The following is a 21680-nucleotide window of genomic DNA, read 5'->3' on the forward strand; positions in this document are numbered from 1 at the left end:
GTCTTTCTGTCTTTTAAAGGGGAAAGTCACATGGAAAGCAAGGTAATATTTGGATTTATTTCCTAGAGTCCAGGTCTCAGATACCAGATAGATGAATGTCACTACAGCCATCTAAGTGCTATGATAGATTTTAGGGTTTTCTTTTGCCCATCTTGGCTGCCCACACCACAAAGAACCCATGTAAAATTACTGAAAAACCTTTGAAAGGGCTCAGTCTTTCCTGGAAGCATTGCTCAGGGTCTTGAAAGATCCAGGCCACAATTTTTCAATAGGAATAGCACTAGAGTCAGTGTATGTATTTTATTGTCCTTGACTTTTTCACAAGTAAGTGGGAATTTATTGTTTTACTTTGAATTGGGGTTTTGGGGAGAATTTTTTTCTTTTTTTTCTTTTTTCATTTGTTGGTTTCATTAAAGAGGCTTCATTTCATCCTTTCTCCTGAGAAAAGTCAGCCTTAACAAGGTTTTTAGCAGATTGCCTTCCTGATAAAGTTTTTATTCCTGGTCTTTCTCTGGCTTTGGTGAAAGATAAGATTTTTCCTCCTTATCATCCTGCATTGTGAATGATATTATTTATCAAGAGGGGTAACTTGGTTTTAAATAGCTTAATTGTGTCGTGTATGTTGGCTAACAAAGACTGACTGGAGAAGTCAGAGTTTGAGAAGGGTGAAGAAGGAAAGAAAAACATTTACGAACCTGTGGACTTAAAAGTGCATCTGAAGGTGATGTATGGACTTGTGTGTCTTCTTTATTGATAGCTGAGTACAAGTTGAGATCTCAGTTCCCATCTTGCTGACTGAACCCAGTAATTATTAGGAGGATGTTGCCTGGCTTTTCAGCTGAACGAGCAAAGACAGGAATGGAAAGTAATGCCTGACAAATATGTGCGTGCAGAGATACAGGGCATGGTTGAACGAAGCTGAGCTAAGACAGAAAAAAAAGGTGAAGTCCTGTATGCATCTTGAGCATCTTGCTCAGCTCATCCTGAGCCTCAGGAAAAAGGCTCAGTCAGCTGGCAACTGACAACTTGTTAGGCCACTGTAACTTGGTTATGTTTGATCAGGATATTAGTCTGTCTGTATATGCCTATATATGTGTATACGACTCTATAGTTTGTGTGTTTATGTGTAGATCAGCAGAAGAGAGTTGGAGATTCTTTTTGAACAGCTGTACCGAGTGTTTCTAAGGAGTTTGGGTCTGATACAGTACAAAGAACCTTTGTGTGCCTTCTTGGTAGAAGTTAAGCCTGTTAGCATCTGCCAGCAGCAGTAACAAAATGCCCTGAAGTGCAGATGTGCTTTTCCATTGCCTGTGGAGAGGCATATACTTCATGTGATACTTTCTTCCTTTTTTTCCTAAACATGCATAGTGTTACATAAAAGTCTAATTGTTAGGGATCCCAGTTTTCCTCTGGCAGAGTGAGATTGAAAGAAAACTGCCATTTTGCATACGACACTATGGTTTTATTTTTGATTAATTAGAACTGTGGCAACTGATGAGTATCTCTTTATGGGGAAAAAACATGGGTATAATTTTCCGCAGTATGCATGATTGCATGAGTGAGTGGTACAAAAGCTGGCATTTTTCTCCACTGTTGGCTATTGCAGTGGGTTACTGCCATTTATGGCATTTTTTTCAGAAGAGCAAACACATTCAGTACCAAAATCAGAAAGCAGATCGAACAGCTTTCAAAACCTCACACACTGGCAAAGCAAGATGTGCAATTGTCCTTGACAATTGCCTCCTTTTTCTGTTTCTCATGAGCTGCGGTAAGTGTCTTCAAACTAAACTGAATTCATATTTTTTCCAGGCATATAACAATCACATTATGGCATCAGATTGCATTCTGAACTTTGGCAAAGGAGTCAAAGTACTTTTTTCCTGCTAACTTTGCTAACAGTTTTCACTGAAGGAACTATTAACTGCCCAAGCACACCCCCAAATGCTGTGTTAGTGAGGTGAGAGCAAAAGGGGAGTGCCAGGTCTCCTGCTGAAAGTAGAACACAGCAAATGATTCCACTTACCAGAAGAGAGTTAGCTGTCAAAAAACATGGGTTCATTTATGCTTTTCCTGATCCTCATAGCAGCGTATACTCACTCTACACTTGGATTTATTTCACTATAGCCACTAGTCCGACATTTCTAAGGCAGTCACTGTTCCACCTTCTGTATTTATCCCCCTTAGCTCATAAAGAAGATTGTTATGTGAAGTGTAGAGTAGTATACAGCATCCAGTTTAAAATAGCACACTTGGGATATGAGTTTCTGTACGGATTACTCCCAAGAAAGCAAACTTTGGTGAGGGAAAGAACCTGAACAATTCTGTGGAAATTTTTCTTAAAAGGGCTGATAAAAGTGGTTTGACTTCTGTGTTGCTAATTTTGCCCTAAGGGCCCTTATCTAGTACATAATTTTTAATATTCTCCAGGCTGAAAGCTAGTATTCATGGTCTCAGCCTCTGAGTGAATAAGGAGTGGCAGTATTGCAATTCCTCTAACCATTAATGTGCATAAGTCAAGCACCCATCCTTCCAAAATCAGGAGGAAATAATTACTTAAAATAAGTAAGCTAATAAATATACACACATTTTAATTTTCATTTTTTATTGCTTTTTATGTAATGAGCCATTAGGAAAAACATGGGTCATATTCCTAAGTCAGATTTCTAACCCTGCAGCCAGGGTTCTCAATAAATCATGACTTAAGGATCTGGGATTGATGATAAACCCTACATATCATGAAACACCATGGGAGCTGGCAGCACAGCAAGGGCATCATAAGGATTTCTAAAGCAGTACAAGGATTTTAAGGTGACCAGGACTAACCTGATTGTTACATACATACATTAGAGTGTATCTGTGATGGAACACACAAATGACTAAAATTCTAGATAAAGACTTTAATAGATCATGATTTTAGGTAAAGTAGTGCATGAAACCCAATGGCAGAAAATTATTGGCCTGTTTCTGTGTCATGTTTCTTTGTTCTTGTGATGAATGAGGAGCATGAGTCTAGTAGCTAGCTTTGGGGGTATTTATCCCACAGAAAACATTTTCAACAGAGGCCTTCCAGGTGAACAAGAATGCAAAAAAACACCATTAAAAAAGCCACCATTAAAATCAAAAGCATTTTAGTAGTTAGAATGGATGGAGAACAGACATGGGAATGACCAACCTTAAACATGGAGGGCCTGAACTGTAATTTCATCCCTTCCCCCTAAATTATTATGCCTATTGAACTGTTAAGCACAAGTATTACTACACTGCAGCTGTGCTACATTAGAAAACAGGTTTGAGATCTGTGCCAACCAGCTTAAATGAGTATAAAATTAATCATAATATTTTGCTTGCTCTTTCAGTTGTACTTTATAATTAGTCTAACCCTGCCTATTTGATAGAAAGTATTTAAGAAATCTACTTTCATTTCTTATATTTGCAACCTGTAGGACCTGAAACAGGGGAATGGAGAACCAGAATGAGCCTCCAGGGTCACCAAATCCAGCCCACAGTTTTATCCCCTACCCCCTTTTTTTTGCCAAGAGCTGCATAATGTGATCCCATTCTTAATTAAATTACTCAAATGGTATCTTAAAAAACAGTGGACTTTTTCCCCTTTCTGCATCTGTTATGTTGGTTGGATGATTGCTCTAGAAACTCAGTTCCTGATAGAAATTTTTTCTTAATTTCTGTGTATCTGTATTCGTGGACAGTTTTTAACTTCAGAGCTTGTACTATCATTGAGAGTGTGTTCTATTTTTCTTTTCTTCATGCTTCTTGATGTTTATCTCTGTCTTTTTCTCCTGCACTTGCTAAGCTAAACAAGTTAAGCTCTTCTAGTGTCTCTTGCCTACTAATTTACTAATTTCCCGCTATCTCCACTGTTTTACTTGTTCTCATTTGATTTCCAGAACATCAGTAACCATGGTTATCCACGCTTTTCCAGGTGCATGTCACCATTGCCTCGCGCAGTGGCATCAAGATTCCCTGTTTCGACTGAAAACACCTGACATGGATCATATTTCTTCTTGCCCTTTTTGCAGACAGATCACAAACCTTACTCAGACCTTGATCAACTAATACACAACAGTTCTCTCCAAAATAAGTCTCATGTACCATTTTATAGCAGATTTTTTTATTCCTAGTCCTTATGTCTGTGCTTTCGAAAGAGCTTCTTTTTAATTATTGCTCAGGTTCTGGCTCAGCATTAGTCCACACTATTTTCTTCTTTCCAGCTCATAATATCAAGATGCTTCTACAGTGCTCACAGAAGAATTGATGTAGCTGATTTTAGTTTAAGACCTTAAGTAGAACTTCTTTGTCCTCACAGTCTAAGGATTATACCATTTTTCCAACTGATTGTCACTTATAGCCCAGAAAATGGGAGAAGAAATTTAGATCTAAAATCCCCATCTCCCAGGTTTGATCATGGGGAATGCCTGAGAACAATAGAGCATTTCCTCATAGCTAGAGACTGCATTCGGTTTCCACCACCACTGTTTTTCAGAAATTCAGGAATCCTGCCTTTTGTGTTGATCAAGACATCCCTTCCAGTTTCCTTTCTCTGCTTACCTGGGTTTTAGGTCAAAGCCAACTTAGGCAGCTGGAACTACTCTTACGCTGCCTGTTTATTACAGGCACAGTGTTCTGGTAAAAGCTGAACAAATCCACTCAAATATAAGAAATCCCATGAAAAAGCTTGATTCTGGTTTTAGTTTGTAGTGATGATATTCAGCAGTAAGATGTGTCCAGGAAGAGTTATCATGCACAGGAGCACAGGCTGTTTGCTCCTTTGTCTGTTGAAAATAGAAATTTCCTCTTAATTTAGCATACGTATTAAATTAAGTCATACTTGTTTCTTTTCTGTTTAAAGTGTGCTCACACAACTACAGTACTGAAACTGGTGTGCTGACATCTCCAAACTATCCCAATAACTACCCTGTCCGGACAGAGTGCATATACACCATCACAGTGGGAATAAACAGACAGATTGTGCTGCGCTTCACCAACTTCACCTTGGAAGGGAATAAAGTCTGTACAGAGGATTACGTAGAAATCAGGCAAGCCTAGTTATTTCTCTTATCCTTATTACTGATAACCATGGAATTTAGCCAAAACCACTTAGGCATGTTCAGAAGCTATAGTTTTAACTGTACACCTGTGCTGTCAATGTGGGAAAAGGACTTACCAGAGAACTTTAAAGGCTACCTTTTCCTCCTCGTATCCTGCTCCATTGTCAGCTTTCCCACTTAGTAAATTCCAGTTCTCAGAGCAAGTGGAGTATGTGGACTGTGTTCCCATGCACTGCATTCTGGTTGTTTTCCTTAGCGCAGAAACAAAGAGTTTTATTACCTGTTTTGTGACATATTCTGTTTTATGTTTATTGTCTTTAAACAGCAGCTATTCTATGATGCAACACTAGGAACATGTACATAATCCGTATTTGTCTATACTGACATCACAGTTACACTTAGAATATTAGCATGGTGATTTCTAGTAAATTTTACAGGACAGAGACAAGTAGAACAAAGTAGTATCTGCAGGAAGGTTAGCTGCATGCTTACAATACCGCTGCACCAAGTACACATCCTTTCTGCTGCATTGCTGTATGGGATTTGCACTTTGCAGGTCAGTGCACACATTTTTGTCCTCATGAGCCAGCTGTCTGGATGAACCATGTCTGCAGAACACCAGTGAGGTTTTTCACTCTGAGCACGCCATGAGTTTCCATGACCTCAGTGAGCACCATGATAAAACTCATTCTGAACATTATATCAGATATTCTGTATGGGTTATTCCTCTGTAAGTAGTGTCTTATTTTTTAGAACCAAACAAAAAGCTGCTTGCTGAAGTTGCAGTATTGAGATTCTGAATTCCTGCTGAATTAGCTGGTTGTTTTCTGCTGTACTTACAAACTGGAGAAAGTTATGAAAAACTGAAAGGCTTTTTCAATATTTTCTAAGTGAAGTGTTTCGGTTTTTCATTTTAAAACAAGAATCTGAGATTAAATTTAGTCTAACTTTATTTTAACAGTTAACACCTTAATTTGGGGCAGACCTGAATTATAACAGGGTTTGGGTTTTTTTTTTTTTTTACTTTTTCATCTTGAGAACTGAAAGCATACATTTATTGCATAAATCTAACTCTGCTGTCCCTGTGAAGACCTCAGCAGCATTAAACAGGTTTTAAAATAAGGCCAGAACATTGCTAAGTGCAACTCAGCACATTTCTGCTGCCATGACTGGATTTCCAGAATGTCTCATCAAACCTGATACCATTAAATGGGGTAGCTAGATAAGTCTTAGGTGAGGTGCCACTCTGGTTTCTTGTCCTGAGGTGTCCTCTGATAAATTGCATTCAGTCAACTAAGAAAAGTGTTCATCTGACCACAGCTGCAGAGGCCAAGATGCAAGTAAGGGGAGGTTCTGGCACAGTTCTTCAGTTGCCAGTAACCTGAGACAGCGTCCAGCAGTTTAAGCTGGACAGATGACAAGAAAACAGGGTGGCAAAGTCTAAGTAGACATTTCTCTCAAAAGCTGGTAAAAACCTGTGAAAATGTAACTGAAAGTACTACTGTCCATTTAAAAAGTATCATATCAAAATCACACCCATATATCGATATAAATGTATTTATTATTGTCCTAATGACCTGTAGGGTATTTGTAATATGAAAGTACTTAAAGAGAAGGTTAGAAAGCAATTGATAAGCAGGTTGTAGCTGTCTTTTTTATTCCCCTGAGAAACATGCAGGTAGCAAACCAGAACATTAGATGTGCGTCCTGATTACAGTATTAGATAATATTACTGGAAATATTACTTAATTTAAAAATGGGGAATAAGTGGTTGTAGAAACAATTCTGAAGCCTAAGAAAATATTTCAAAACATGCATCATATCAGTTCTGCGAAATGGGTTCCCGTTTGTGTGGTGGCAAATAAACATGTCTTTTTTAATAGGCCAGCTCATCTGGTTTTGTGCCAGGCTAAACAGTGAGAAGTAAGCAAACTATTATTTCTTCAAGTTAGAAGATTGCCTTTGGTTACACCAATGATTGCCACCTTGCAGAATACAGAGAAGGCCCTGCCTCTGCAGCATCAAGCCTACTTGAGACACTTCTTGAGTCTGTCATTGTATTGAAAGACCCTGGACAGAGAGTGAACGTACGCAGCAAGCAGGTGCTTGCAGTAGGACTTCTTACTGCAAGTAGCAGGATTCCTCCAGAATGTGGTAGCTGTATTGCTGTGGAAGATGAAGAGCCAGGATTAGTCTTTCCCAGGCCTGAAAGAATCCCAAGATTTTTGATTTGTTAAGATTTCTCATGGTGTCCTTCTTTGACCCAAGGCTTTTCTATCATTCTAGAGATGGAGGCTATGAAACTTCTCCTCCTCTTGGAAAATACTGTGGTAGAGACCTGCCTCCTGTTATAATCTCTCATAGTAACAAGCTGTGGATAAAGTTTGTAAGTGACATATTTGGCACAACAAAGGGATTTTCAGCAGAGTGGGATGGTACATCAGCAGGTAAAATGACCACGTCAAGTATAAAACCATTTTACACATCTCATTTTTGATCTTTCATTTGTGTTTAATTTCTCACCTTTCCCCCCAACGTCTTGTCTGCTTCCAATCTTCTAAAATCTGTCTACTAATTATATAGCAACATATATTCGTGTTGTTAAGATCACGGATACAATTTTCTTGATCCTTGGGCTTTCTTTTTCTCCGTAGGGAAGGATATACTATTCCCTAGGTATAATGTAGTATCAACTTTCTCATATGTTTAGGAAAGCAGTAACCAAGAATTTAATGGAAAGGTTTCTATTTGAAGATTAACTATCTATCAGGAGCGCTCTTCAAATTAGATAGTTAATATTTCTAGGTGCTATGGGCTCTCTTCTGCTTACAACACTGTTGGCTAAATGCAGATTTTTGGAGCATCACTGAAGATGTTCAGGGCATGTGAAGGAGGTCAGTAGTATGAATCTCACACATCATGTCTAATTCTCTACTCTTCTAGGTGTTAACCATTGGTTTGGTTTCTTTGCCATTTTCAGGTTGCGGTGGGACTTTAACGACATCTTCTGGTATCTTCATGTCTCCCAACTACCCTATGCCATATTACCATAATTCAGAGTGCTACTGGTTGCTCAGAGGAAGCCGAGGAACCCCATTTGAAATCCAGTTTGAACAGTTCCATCTAGAGTATCACCCAAAGTGCAACTCCGATTACCTTGCGGTATGTACCCTGGGACACTTTGCTCCATAGGAGGCAACTGAGTATGATGAGTGCATAGGCAAGGAAAAACACATGCCCTGGTCTTCAAATGTTCTTAAGTAAACAGACCCAGAATAGGAAAGCTCCATGCTGACATGCTACCTTCATATCACAGAACAGTGAGAGGTAAGGCAGCAGTGTCTGTGTAGCTGCTGGTAAGAAAAGCATTTATGTCTAGATAGAAAGGCCACTGAAAAAAGAATCTGTCTATATCTTTTAAATTTCCCGTGTTTTGGACCAAGGCCTTAGTATGCTATCTTAGTAAACTACAAGGAAAAAAATCACAACAGTGGCAATAACCCTATTGCTAATCCCGAATTTAATTGCTGCATAACTTATTTGAATATTTTTAATAGAGTTGAAATGGAATGCAGTTTTCCCCTCTTGGTGAGTAAGCCCCTCAAAACCCACCAGTATTCAGTTACTGGCTTCCTGTTTTTCCACTGATTTGCTTGTTTCTGAAATGCCTGTCAGGCTTCCTCTGAGCAGAAATAGAATTTAACCTCTTGTATACCCAGTAACGATTCCCTAAGACATTTGTCAGGGGGAAATTACTTGGATTTGTAATGCCATCAGCTTTATTAAATTCTGGGGTTTTTGTGGGTATTTTTTTTTAAGGTATATGATGGCAACAGCAGTAATGCCAAACAGCTAGGTAAATTTTGTGGGAATCAGATACCACAACTCATCCATTCCAGTGGAGACAGCGTGTATGTAAAACTAAGGACAGATCACAGTCTGCGAGGTGGAGGATTTTTAGCTAAATACAAACAGGGTAAGTAAAAGAAGATAAGAACATGTTTCTACAGTTCAGCTTGTTCCTGAAACTGCTTCTTGCAGCCCATGATCTTACCTATTCATGAAGAGAGGACAATGTATAGAGCATATTATTGATCCCAATTCTCTAGTCTGCTACAGTCACAGAACACAGAGAGCTAAAAATTATCTGCTCATCTACCCATGATGGAGATTATCTCCTCCCTAGAAGAAAGCTGGTGAGGTGGCTCTGCTTCTATTACCTGCACCAGTGGCACTTACCACTCCAGATTTACTCAGAATAACAAGTGCTGGAAGTCCGTAACAGGGTAGATTGGACTGTTCTTGCTCTTCTGCTCACCCAGTCTCCTGATTTTTTAACAGAGAAGGCAGAGAGAACAAGCTTCTCTGCTCTTCTAGCTGCTTGTGAGGCAGGATGGCAAAGGATAAGTGAGTTACCCTCAGCCATCCTGGATCATTGTGGGTGCTTATCCTACCTGGAACACTTTAAAAAGTTTCATTTTTTGCATCTTATGGTAAGGGTCACATTCTTCTTGCAAACATTTTTTGGTAAAATTCTTCTACACCAGAAATACCAGAATAATAACATTTGGAGAAAAATCCAAGAAGATACATAACAAATTAAAGTTATTTTGTTCCCAGTAATAACCTTGAATATCATCCTGGTGTTTATGTTTCTTCTTATACACTCTAGCATATATGGTTAAATGCACATTGGAAGATATGGAATTTCATCACATACAAAATGATTTGCAAGCATCTTTGGTACCCTAAATATGATATGCCCAATTGACAGAGATTGCTGTAGGTTTATAGACATTAAGGTGTCCTAGGTTTGGACAATAGTAAATGGATTACGAAAAAAACAAAGCTATTCATCTACACATGGTGCATACAATAATCATAAGAGTAAGGGAGCTTTGGTTCCCTCATTCCTTAAAGATAGCACAGATTCATCTACCATGTACTTTTCAGACTACAAAGTCAAGACGATATAATAGAAAAGGGTTCCCCCCGCTTCATTAATTAAACAGAAAGAGCACTTTCAAAGCACTCAGATGTAGAACCTAAGCTATCAGATAATGTGATCTATACTTTACATTCATATTTAATTCCTGAAGGTGCATCGGAGAAAGCTTTCAATGGCTTGCCCAAAAGCTAAAATTATGTAGGAAGTAGTGGTATAAAATAAGGATGCTTAGATGCCAGATGCATTTGCATATACATGAAAGAAATGTAATGATGAATTGGAAAACATTGCAAAAGAAAACACGGTATCAAGTTAACATTCAAAGGCACCTTTGTGTCTGATATGTTTCTAATAAAATCCTGATGGCAGGGGGTAGCAGCTTTTACCCATCTTGCATTCTTCAAAATCCATTTTGTGCTCTTCATCCTGTCCTTTCAAACAGTTGTACGCTTCAGTGTAGTTTTGCAGACAAGCTCCACTTCAGCTGACCCTGACCTTCAGCTGTATCCTGAGCATTTTGAAGTCCTAAAAACACAGACCTTGCTGCTCTGTAAATCGTTTGGAAAGAATAAAAAAAATTTGCAGGAGGTAGGTGTATTATCCCTAGTGACAGAAAATAGAAGAGTTTTCCAAGTGAATCTCAGCTATTTCTGCTGTTCAAACACTGCAGATTTACTGTACAAGGCAAACAGCCTGTCCCGCTGCCTGCCTTCTGCTCACTTCTCTGCTCCCAATACACATTGTATGCTGTCTCTAGACAAGGGATTGCCCATGTTGATATTTTCTGTGAAAAGTGACAGCTGGATACAGGAAAATGAGACTCACTGACCTAATGCCATAATTCTAATTTCACTCTTTATCTAGTTTAGTTTCTTTTTCATTTTCTCTGCACTTCGAGGAAAGTTCTCATTAGTCCAGGTGAGAGTCCAGTTCTTATGCTAGGGTTATTGGATGACTCATGAGGAAAATCATGGCTCCTTTTAAAAGAATTTCATGATCACTTCCAGTTCCTGGAGCTAGAAAATCCAATCCAAGTAGAGTACTTTCCATTTGTTGTTTTAGACAGGGATTATATTTTTTTTCCAGTTTGCTGAAATAAACCACTTTAATCCATTAGTCAATCTTTGCTGAGCATCCTCCCCAAATTGTTTCAAATGACAGGGCAAATTTCTATTATTAGTTAAAAAATAAATAGAAGAAAACATGTTTCAGGAATAACCATGTATTTAGAATTAAAGAAAACTGCCAAAAAATATATGCGCTACATAACCTGATGAGTCTGCAAGTGTCAGAAAAGAAGGACATAATAGAGCTGAAGGATTCAAGTTTGGAAAGTCTGGATTTTGTTTGCAACATATGCAATATGTTCTCCAATAGGTCACAGTTCTCTTTCTGCATGATTTCTCTAATCTGTGAATAAAAATATTGCTCACCTTCTAATGCTATCAGTAACTTCAACTGGTAATTTTGGGGGATACTGGGTTAATAAGCACTGCACAAATATAATTTAGTATAATTTTTTTTTTTCAGTTTGCCATGAAGTACTGACTGTTAATCGTAGCCATGGCGTATTGGAAAGTTTAAATTATCCAAATAATTACCCATTAAATGAGCACTGCAATTGGACTATCCAAACTACAAAGGGGAACACACTCAACTATAGCTTCACAGCCTTTGATTTAGAACATGGATCTGACTGTAACCGTGACTTCTTGCAGGTATGTACCCAGATTCTAGACAGAAGAAAAATCAGGTCTTCTCCAGTAAAAAAAAAAAAGAATAAGGATGCAGAAGACCAAGGGAAACTTATCTAATTTAGCCATTATAACTCAAGTGTTAAGTCCAAACGATTTGTCCCTATTTCTTCTGTGATCAGTAGGGAGTGAAGCATTGCCAGAGAGCACTTCACCCCACCTTAAGAGAGATGTCTGCAACAGGGAGGATGAGTCACTTTGCAGGTACCTAGACTGGCTACAAAGAGTCTAGCTGCCACCTTAGATTACATGCACTGGCTTTTATGGGTGAAGTGAGATGTCACGATTCCAGCTTCAGGTAAGGAAGAAGAAATTCTGAGATTAGTAAATTGATTGCAGAAAGGCAAGGAGCCCAATTATTTTCCTCTTGTTTTTATCTGAGGAGGAGTGGGGAGTGTTCAAAAACTTTAAAATGCGTTATTTCTACATTTTTGAAGGGATGGTTTCTGTGTCTCCTGTTTATATTTTCCTTTTCATAATTAATCTGCTTCTTTATAGGGACTGAAAGAAACTTAATTTACCCACAAGCAAAATGAGACATTTTTAGCCAATAAAACCATCCAGTCAATCTAAAGCCAAATACCCTGTATTTTAATTTCCTCAAAAACTTTATTTCTAGGACAACTGAAAAGATATTTTCTCTCTGTTTTGGCCTTCATACCATGCGAAGTAGAGTGTAGTCATGATCACTGCTATACTGAGGATTATAATCTCCTGCCTACAATTTCGCTTTTTTCCTGAACTAATCCATCCTTCAGATCTCACCCTTCTACAGGATGCCAGCATGTAGCCCCTGTGCTCTACTTAGGTTTTGCACAAGAGAAATTGAAATTTAGAGATGTGTTAGAGAAGGCTACTTACAGGCAAGGAGAGGGCTAAGGAATAATGCCCACATTTCTGGGGATACTTACTCACACGGGAGTCTTGCAGAAGGAGCAACAGGCCTGGTGATGGGCTAATCTGTTCCCTCTAGATGGCCTCCCCCACTCCCTCTACCTCCTTACTATGCCAGCTTTCACAGCTCAAAATTGGTAATAAACTGTCAAAAGTGGTGTTCTTCCAGCTTTCTTCTCTTTGTGGCCAGGAATGGAAAGAAAGAATAGACATGTGAAGAAAATAAACAAGGGAGCACTGTATTGAGAACTAACTATTAAACCCTGATTCATTTTTGTGAGGAGGCTGAAAAGGAAACATTGGAGCCAAGTGGAGAGGCCAGTGCTAGTCTAAAGATGCCTAAACCCTTGATCCATGAAAAGCAGGAGCCTTGTACACAGTAGCCAGCCAGTGAGGAACAAGAGACTTGCCAGAAGACGCTATTCTAGACGTAAGTCAAGGCTGGAGGAATAGTGCCAGAGGCAAGGATCTGATCCAAAGCACCTAAAAGAACAGAAATAAAACATATTGGAGGGAGTGAGGAGACAGGCAGCAGAGGAGTACTTGCACTCTTTAACAATTTTTCAGTGCTTCCAATCAAAGAAAATACAGACTGAAAGAGGTATAAAGAGGAAAATGCAGGGGAAAAAGAGAGTCATGCAGTGTGTTAAGGAGGCTTTAATTTGCAATTCATGTGACGTTACTAACAAATCTTTCTCCAAATGCCATTAAGAAATACCACTTGGAAAAGATGTTGTCATTTGGTTGTTGCATGCTGCACAAATACGTGCCATAGTGTAAAAAAGAGAACAAGGTTGAGCCAGCCAGGGAACTAAATAGTGTTTGCTCCCACCCTGCATCTTACGAAAGCGGAGCATGTTGGCAAAGCTGTGAGTGCTCTGTGGTGTAGGGGAAAGGGGGAATCATCTGGAACAAGTGTGCAGTTCACTTTCTAAGCAGACTGCAGATATTTGGGAATTTTCTGTATGAAATCCATGTGGAGTCTGACACGACTGCAAATTGGAAAAAAGGTTAATAAAAAAAAAAGACTCATAGCTGTTCAGCTAAGATAAATTACTGTTCTGCCACATGCTAGTTTTGAGATTCTTTTATTGCAGAGAGGCCTAAAAGGGGAAAGCTCTGATGCCCTGGCTGAGTATAACACTGGGAAAATAGAGGTATAATCCTGTTCGCTGTAGTCCAAGTGGGTGGTGCATGGACCGTGTGCCAGAGCCCTTCACTGTTTTCTTGGAGGAAATGGGAAGCTGCTGCTCCGACAGTTTCCGTGCAGCTGCACTCACAAACTGGAGTGGCCACTGGTGCTGATCAGGTGCTCTTTCTCCCCAGGAGCTTTTAGAGGCCCTTTTCCCCATCTCCTTTTGGGTTTGGTGGCAACAGCTCTCCCGCCTCAGCCCCTTGCAGCAGGCAGCAACACCTTACTTGTCTTCTTAGTTCTGTGGCAGCCTTGACAGTAGCAGCCTAGTGTTCCATGGCAGCTAGCAGATGGCAGGCTTGGTGACAAGATTTGCTGCTGCTTGCTGAGAGGTTGGGGATGGAAAGGACAAGAGTTAGCTGTTAGGTTGCATTAGGTGATGATCACAGTTGTGGTGGTAGAAGGAGTAAGGGAAAGTGATATGTGATGGAGAAGGACAAGATTAAATGTTGCAGAGGTTTTACAGCAGAGAGCTGACCTGCCTGAGCAGAATACAATCAAGAAATGGCAGTTGCAAAAGAAAAAAAAAAAAAAAATAGCAGAACTACTTTTAAAAGTCAGTGGGAGAAATAGATTTAATGCATGTGGACATATTTTTATGACATTGCAAATATCTCAAACTAGAGCTCTAAATTTTTTTTTAAATCTTTCTGAATTCTGAAGGAGCAAATCATGGTGCTTGGTGGGGTGGTGACAGCTAGACTGGGCAAGCTGCGTTCTGAGTACTGCTGGACCTGGTCTGCTGGACACTGTGGTTTTGGTCCCAGTCTCCATAGTGGAAAAGGGCCTGTTCTTCAGCTTCGTGTTTAATTATGACTTACACTTCTGACCCAAACCCACATGTAGTATACAAGAAGAGCATTTTGCCTCATGAGTAATTCAGTCTGATATATGCAGAATATATTAATTTGCTATTTGCTCCCTGGCTTAGTCCACATATGAGTCAGAAATTAAATACGTAGAATAATGACAAAACCAGAAGTTTCTACGCACAGGTATTCCTAGTGGTTGTCAGTTACCAAAGATATTATCATCACTTGGAGCAAATACAGGACAAGGAAAAAGATAATTAGGTGTCCAAAGAGTACAAGTAAGTGCAAGTACAGTGCGTGGCTGTCCCAGCCTGAAATGCAGTCACAGCTGTACAATGAGAAGTCAGCCATGTATTGCGTTACCTATTTCCTTTTCTCTTTTGATCATGGGATGCTTCTTGTAAGCCAGACCGCAGTTTGCAGCAGCTGGCTGGTGTTACTCATGGTGAGCAGCATTCCCTCTCCGCAGAGAGCCTTGAGTGACTCTGACTCGGTGTGGCCTGGGCAGGGCCTGCATCTCCACCACTTCAGCACGTACAACTATATATACCTATGTCAAGTAGGAAGGAAAAAGCTCTGTTCTTCTGACTCGGTGACAATTTTCTGTCAGTCTCCAGCATGAATCTCATATAAGCACTTTCTCAACAAATGAGCAGCGTGCAGTGTTTCATGGCCTGTCAGAGGATGTTGGCTCATTGCTAGTAATGCTCACAGGATGTGTGGCATTTTGGAAGGTGTTTTACAGCAAAGTTTCATGAATATGAGATGAATTGCTTGTGATAAAGACATGTACAGAAGTGGTAACGATATGATACAAGGCATACCAAATAGCAGACTGTTTCCTAGTGGTGCTGCACTAACTGTAATTAGATTGGATGGTCTTTAAATTATATTGCGTGCTGTGGCTTGGCTTAATAACCTAACATCAGTCTTTCTAGAGGAGTCATCAGGCTGTAGCCAGTGAGATATTGCAGACAATGACACAGAAATGTCATTCCTTCCTCTACATTCACCAGGTTATTAGCTGAACAAGCTTATATTTAACTCCCCATCTTTAATGATGAATTGCCTTCTTATTTAGTATGAGAGAACATAATCTCCACAGAGGCAAAGCTATTTTATAAGTAAGGAGAATGTCATGTTATTGCCCTAAAAATCAGAGTCTTGCAGTAGGACTGAAATTTACTCCTTTCTTATCCAAGAAAAACATCATTTGAAAACCACTAATCTTTCTGTCCTTCAGTGACAACCTCCCTCTATGTTCTTCTGCTCAGAAAGTACAACTGTCCCTTGAAGTCCACTCTGTTTAGCATCTACTTTTAATAAGTACAGGGAAGACCTTCCATAGCCTTTTGTAAGATGCCACCAGCCTGATAAGCAGATAGTAAAATTGTGTTATGCAGCAAGACAAGTTTCAGAGCTCTCTGTTTCAGTCTTACTCCTTTGGTCTGTGCAGCACGTTAGCCTAGTGGCAAGGATGGAATTATCATTGGGTTAATGCAAAAGAACATCTTACAGAGGCAAACCACTGCCTGATAACAACAGTAACCTTCCTTCTGCTGCAGGGCAGGTCAGAGTTCCTCTTTAGAATAAAGTGTTCCTTGCTTGCTTACTACCAGTGTACTTAAGCAGCCCAGAGTCTTTCAGCAATTAGGCTCAGGGTGGTTAAAATACCATTGCACCTTTATATGTGGAATATTATCAAATGAGTGCAGTCATTAATATGGCATCTGCTCCTGAGAACTGTTTCATTTCCTTCTGGTGGTAACAGGATATGTCCTTTTTTTTTTTTCTTTTTTAAACCACAGTAGCATTCCAGGGATGTGCCATAATATCCTTTTTCTCCATCTGGGAATACTGCATTAGATAATTGTTGCTTGCACTCAGCTGGGCATCCTCTTTTTTTATTAGCTTGTCATAGGAGAAAAAAAAAAAAGGTTAACGTGTTTCTAGTTTTACTCGCTTTTGTAGTTGTAATTACTAAATATGCTTAAACCATATTAGGACATTAACATTATTACATTTTATTTATGAGTGTCTTTTTAAAGTGCTGCAGGAATTCTCCAAGCACAGAGAATGGCTTTGCTTATGGCCATGCATTGATTTACAAAATGTCACCAGTAGTACATCACCCTGGGGAAGCAGATGATATATTAAATATACCCATCCAGGTTCTGCACACAGACATCAAATTACAGCCTGCTGGCCAGACTGCAGTGGTATCCATTAACGTATTACCATGCAAGCTGGCAGCACGCCAGCCCATCCCTGAATTCCTTCAGGGGTTTATGGGCCTCCACAAGAAGTCCTTCAGTGTAAGACCATAACGATAAAAGCTCAATTCTCCTTGGGTTTCTGTGGCAGGCCTCACCATCGATACACAAGGAAATCTTAACCCTTGCACTGATTTTCAGTGAGAGATCTGGATACTCAGAAGGAGAGCGTCGGGCCAAAAGCTGCCCACCCTAGACGAGACTGGCTCAGGGCTCAGATTTTTCTTTTCCCAATTGCCTGCACTGACAGAATCGAAGTACACTTTGGCTTTGCTGTTTGAAAGGTTACTTAGAAGCAGACTTAAAAATGCGCACACAAAACCCCCACCCCTCAAGACAGCTAAATTTGTCAGTGATGAAAGGGTTGCATGATGCCTACAGAAGCCTCAAATGACAAGAAGCACGAGTCCAGAGGCTCTGCTCTTGGACTCACAAAATGAGTCAGACCTTCACAGACTCAGCATTTTCCACACCCTGCCAGCTCAGAGCAATGTGACTTTGCCTGTACATTCAGGAAAAAGCACTGTACAACGAAGTGACTGTGAAATACTACCATATGATGGTAGTGTGCATGCCCCTTGTTGGGGAAAGGGCGTTTGGACTCATCTAGTTGCAGCTGGATTCTCCTCTGTTCTTCTTCTGTATTCCAAATTTTTCTGGAAAGCCTGGCCAGCATCTGTGAGGCTGTCTGTGCAATGAAGTGGCTTTTCCCACTCAGCACAGGCATCATGATATGAAATTATGTAGTGGCTGGAGAAACCCTATCTGAATTGGTCAAAGCTTCCCCTCATCAAAGGGAAGCATCCAGATGACTCAGAGAAAACCACGCCTGACTTTGAGGAAGGCCTTGTCCCTCCCTTTGTCCCCATGAGCTGGTGGTTTTGTTTTCCTGAAAGCCTGAGGCAGGAATATTTCCCTTTCTTCCCATCTTCATTTGCCGAGACCAAGCTTGATGCATGATGCAAATTTTCTCAAATGGGGGGGATTCCCAGAGAGGATCCTGCCCTCTCTGGCCCCTGATGGTGTCAGTGTGATGCTGCTTGCACTGACAGTTCAGTTCATCTGGGCTGGCAAAGCACGTGAGGAGCAGCACTTGGCTCTGCATCCAAGGCAGCAGCGCTGCAAACTGCTCAGCCCCACCCCGCATCGCTGTGTCCCTAGGCACAGCCCCATCTCTTTGTAAGGAGCTTCTCCCACAGTAGCAGCTTTCTGCTGAAGAATAACTTTGGAAATATTTATTGTCCCAAGCTGAAAAGTAGTCCTGCTCCCTCCACCACGAGTGGATTCTTGGTGCAGAGGAACCGCCTCAGTTTCTGAGGCATTGAGGAAGGCTGGCACTTTATCAAAATAGCCACAGCCTTGTGACTGGGCATGTGTGATCACACTACCACAAGGGCATGGATCGCCAAGCAGCCCCTTGCTCAGCAAAGGCAGGAGAGACACTTCAGGGACCTGTTGGGATGCTGGCCGTGACAGCAAACCTCTGCCTGTACCTCAGCATGGGGTCAGGAACAGGACAAGGGGGCAGCCTGGGTTGCCCCAGGCAATGGAGCCATGATTTGAGGTCAAAGCACCCACAGTGGTTAGCAGAAAGGCAGGCTTTTTGGAGGCACTCCTGCATTGGACTGCCTTGCTTTTAACTTGGCCTGCTCTGTGGCTGGGACCTTCTCCATCCAGACAGCATGGTGCTTAGGTGGAGGTGCTTTCCTAAAACAGGCTTGGGGATTTAAAATATCATGCTGAACAAATAAGGTTTTGAATGCAGGTCTTAGGTTGACTGACTAGGTGGATGTCTCCTAGGCATTCCTTTCTTAAACAGCAGTTGTTTCCTACTCCTATATCTAAAACAATTTTAAAGTTTCATCCAAAGATACACCCTGCATTTCTTACATTCTTATAATAAATCCAGAGCCTTGCTAAAGAAAATTATTATTTTTATACCATTTGTAGAAATAAACCTTTCCTAGAAAGTCAGAAATGAGCAGGTTTGCCTGTAGTTAGAAATTCTTGTTTTCTTTGAGAAGGTAGTAAGTGGTAGTGTAAGAGATGAAAAATTTGTTTAAAAAAGTATCACTGCAGACCGATGTGGAATTTAACTTTGCTTGAAACTTTCAAAGGTGTCTTGAGTATTTAGGCTCAGGTTATGAGACAAAACACAGACTCAGATACAACTCTTACTATTAAAGAACTAGACCTTTATACATTGCCATATGTTAGATAAATCCCAGAGAGATTAACAAGTGTGCCTCTATGTCTAGTGATACACAATGTCAAACTCCATTTTACTATGGAATAAAATGATTAATTAGTGAAAGTGTGTCATTGTGTGGAGACGAGAAAGTTGCCTACAGTGGCCAGAGCAAGGAGTCTTATCAAAGGTCATCTGGAGCATAAACATATTTAAATAATTATATAAAAATGTTATTTAGTTCGAGTTCTTAAGGAGGACTTGTTTCTAGTGGCAATTGCAAACACTTCTCATCATGCAAGCACAAACATAACCTTATTTTGTTCTCCTGTTTGTGCAGAAATAACAAGGCTCCGCACAGTAAATCACTCAATGTCTCAAGCTGCCTTTGTTTCTATGAGAACTATGTCGATGTGGTGCTAAGCTAGCGCAATGTGCCACATCCTGGAGCTTTAGTTTGTTGTTTTTTTCTCTGGCTGACAGACCTGCAGGTTCTTAAGCTTGCAGTCTAGTTCTTCTAGAAGGAAGTGTATTGCTTGGAAATGGTGTTAATTCTTGCTTTAACAATTAATGGTGATCTCACTTTGGAGTGCATTCTGTTACTTGGATGATGATTATATTGCCTGGTTTTCACTTCATTTTGTTTTCTGGTAACGTATTTGTTGCGATGCCGTCAGAATTTCCTTTTCAATAAACGACCCATTCAGGAAGAGCTGCTCAGATACCTGTAATCACTGCCTCTAGTGTTTAGATCAGTTAAAACAACCCCACATCAGATTTCCCACTCCTAAGAGGAAAGGGATACTTGTGTGTGTCAGAATAGCTCTTCAAGGATGTCCTAGAGGCTCCGCCAATGGGTGGGGCATTCCCGGCTATGCTGGTCTGATCCAAAGCGCAACCTCCTTTCCTGAGTTCTGCAAATACAGCCCAGGGCTGTTGCTGCCGGTTGCTGTAAAAAGGCCTTCAGACTGAAAACAACTTGTTTCAAGACTCAAATTGAGACAATTATTGATATAATTACTAATAATTTTATAATGAATTAATGACATCCAATAATAGAATTATTTATAGTACCATAAAAATGAGAACTGTCAGTATTCATAGGACAGATTTTCCCCTCTATGAAACTTAAAGTTTGTCTTTGAAGACTCCATCATCTCTAGATGGAGACTATGTGTTTTGCCTAACTAATGTATTTAAGCAGCTTTTTTTCCAGAGCAGGTTAGGCTGGGAGTTTTCCTTTATAATGATTTTCCTGATGAAAAAAATGTGCCTTTTCACAGAAATAAAGTTCTCCAAGAGAAAATTTTGAAATTTTGCCCTAAAAAAAAGATCAGTTTCCTGCCAGGAAAACTGAACAGATGGAGTCCCACTACCTGTCTGGAAGGGTCCTGCCAGTCTTACTTTGCAAGAAGGAATAAGCTTGACAAGGTGCTCAGCTAGAAAATGTCCCTGCTTCGAGTATGCCCAAATAGAACATATTGAAAGTTTCTTTCCTCCCATTTGGTTGAGATCTTTACTTCTTTCCACGCAGCAGAAACTCCAACCAGCTCTGTCCTTGAGCCCTTGCTCCAGTTCTGGCAATGAGCTGCTTTGCGACACAGGTCACGCTGCTTTGCTTTGCTCCTCCAAAGAGAGGTGACCCGCTGTGGCCTCCAGGGCATCCTTACTGGTGTCAGCGATATATTTCCAGGCTGAAGAGTCAGAAAAGCCAAATGTAATACTGGTGACCATGGTGTCTCCTCTGGGAGAGTTACCCAAGCCGAACCCTTCCTGCAGCCTAGGCTGGTCTTGCTGTCCCAGCCACACTCCAATGTACAGCAGATGGTTTTCAGCTGCCACTTTGCTGCAGGGCAGTCCCACAGCTTGATTAATCCCTTAGAGAGCTAGTACCTCCCCTTTTTTACTTCTGTGTCAGCCTATACGCTTGCTCCTGGGCAGCCTGATAAGGAGTTTCTTGTAACAAGTTATTGAGCCGATGCCTAATAATTTGTCTGAATGTACTGCATCCCTGCCTGGGCCTGGTGATGGGGTGCAGGCTGATGAAATGGAGCACTACGGGTGCTGCTGGGCATTTGCTTCAGTTAAAGAGGGGGGGCTAAGGATCTGAACATGTGTTGCAGCTCTTTGCATGTTTTGCCTGTTGGATTGTCTGCCAAAATCATTACGAAGCCCTTGGATATTCTGATAGAGGCTAAAAAGGTCTGAACAAATAAATAAATTACAAACCAAATATCTACACAGAAAGGGAGCAAACACTTTTTTCCCAATGAGTAGCTAGGAGGGAGCCCAATCCCCAGTTCCTAGAGTAAGTATGGTATTGGAGTGGCTAATAAACTGCACCAAAATGCAGTTGTCTTGCACAGACCGAGGGAGCACCTTGCCTCATATAGCCTGGGGAGGAACCTTCCCTCGATTTGCAGCAGTTTAGGATAGCACAGCTGACAAAGCAGGCCCTTAGACAAGACACAGTGTCTCAGAGATCAGAAGAGAAATTGTGTCTCATGAGATCTGCGTTCAGCTTCAGTTTCACTTGCCCATATTTGTGTGAGA

The 21680-nt window shown here is 40.6% G+C and overlaps 1 protein-coding gene across 1 annotated transcript in view; it reads left to right on the forward strand.

Annotated features, from left to right (window-relative positions):
• CUBN (cubilin) overlaps window positions 1-21680 on the forward strand; it is a 151740-nt gene that overhangs the window by 33346 nt on the left and 96714 nt on the right. The window contains exons 23-27 of the mRNA XM_075705163.1: window positions 4868-5054; window positions 7353-7513; window positions 8047-8228; window positions 8886-9042; window positions 11545-11732. Of these exons, the coding sequence (XP_075561278.1) occupies window positions 4868-5054; window positions 7353-7513; window positions 8047-8228; window positions 8886-9042; window positions 11545-11732 (875 nt within the window). The remainder of the gene's footprint in view (window positions 1-4867; window positions 5055-7352; window positions 7514-8046; window positions 8229-8885; window positions 9043-11544; window positions 11733-21680) is intronic.

The sequence above is a fragment of the Pelecanus crispus genome, chromosome 2 (genome assembly GCF_030463565.1).
Source record: "Pelecanus crispus isolate bPelCri1 chromosome 2, bPelCri1.pri, whole genome shotgun sequence".
Lineage (NCBI taxonomy): Eukaryota > Metazoa > Chordata > Aves > Pelecaniformes > Pelecanidae > Pelecanus > Pelecanus crispus.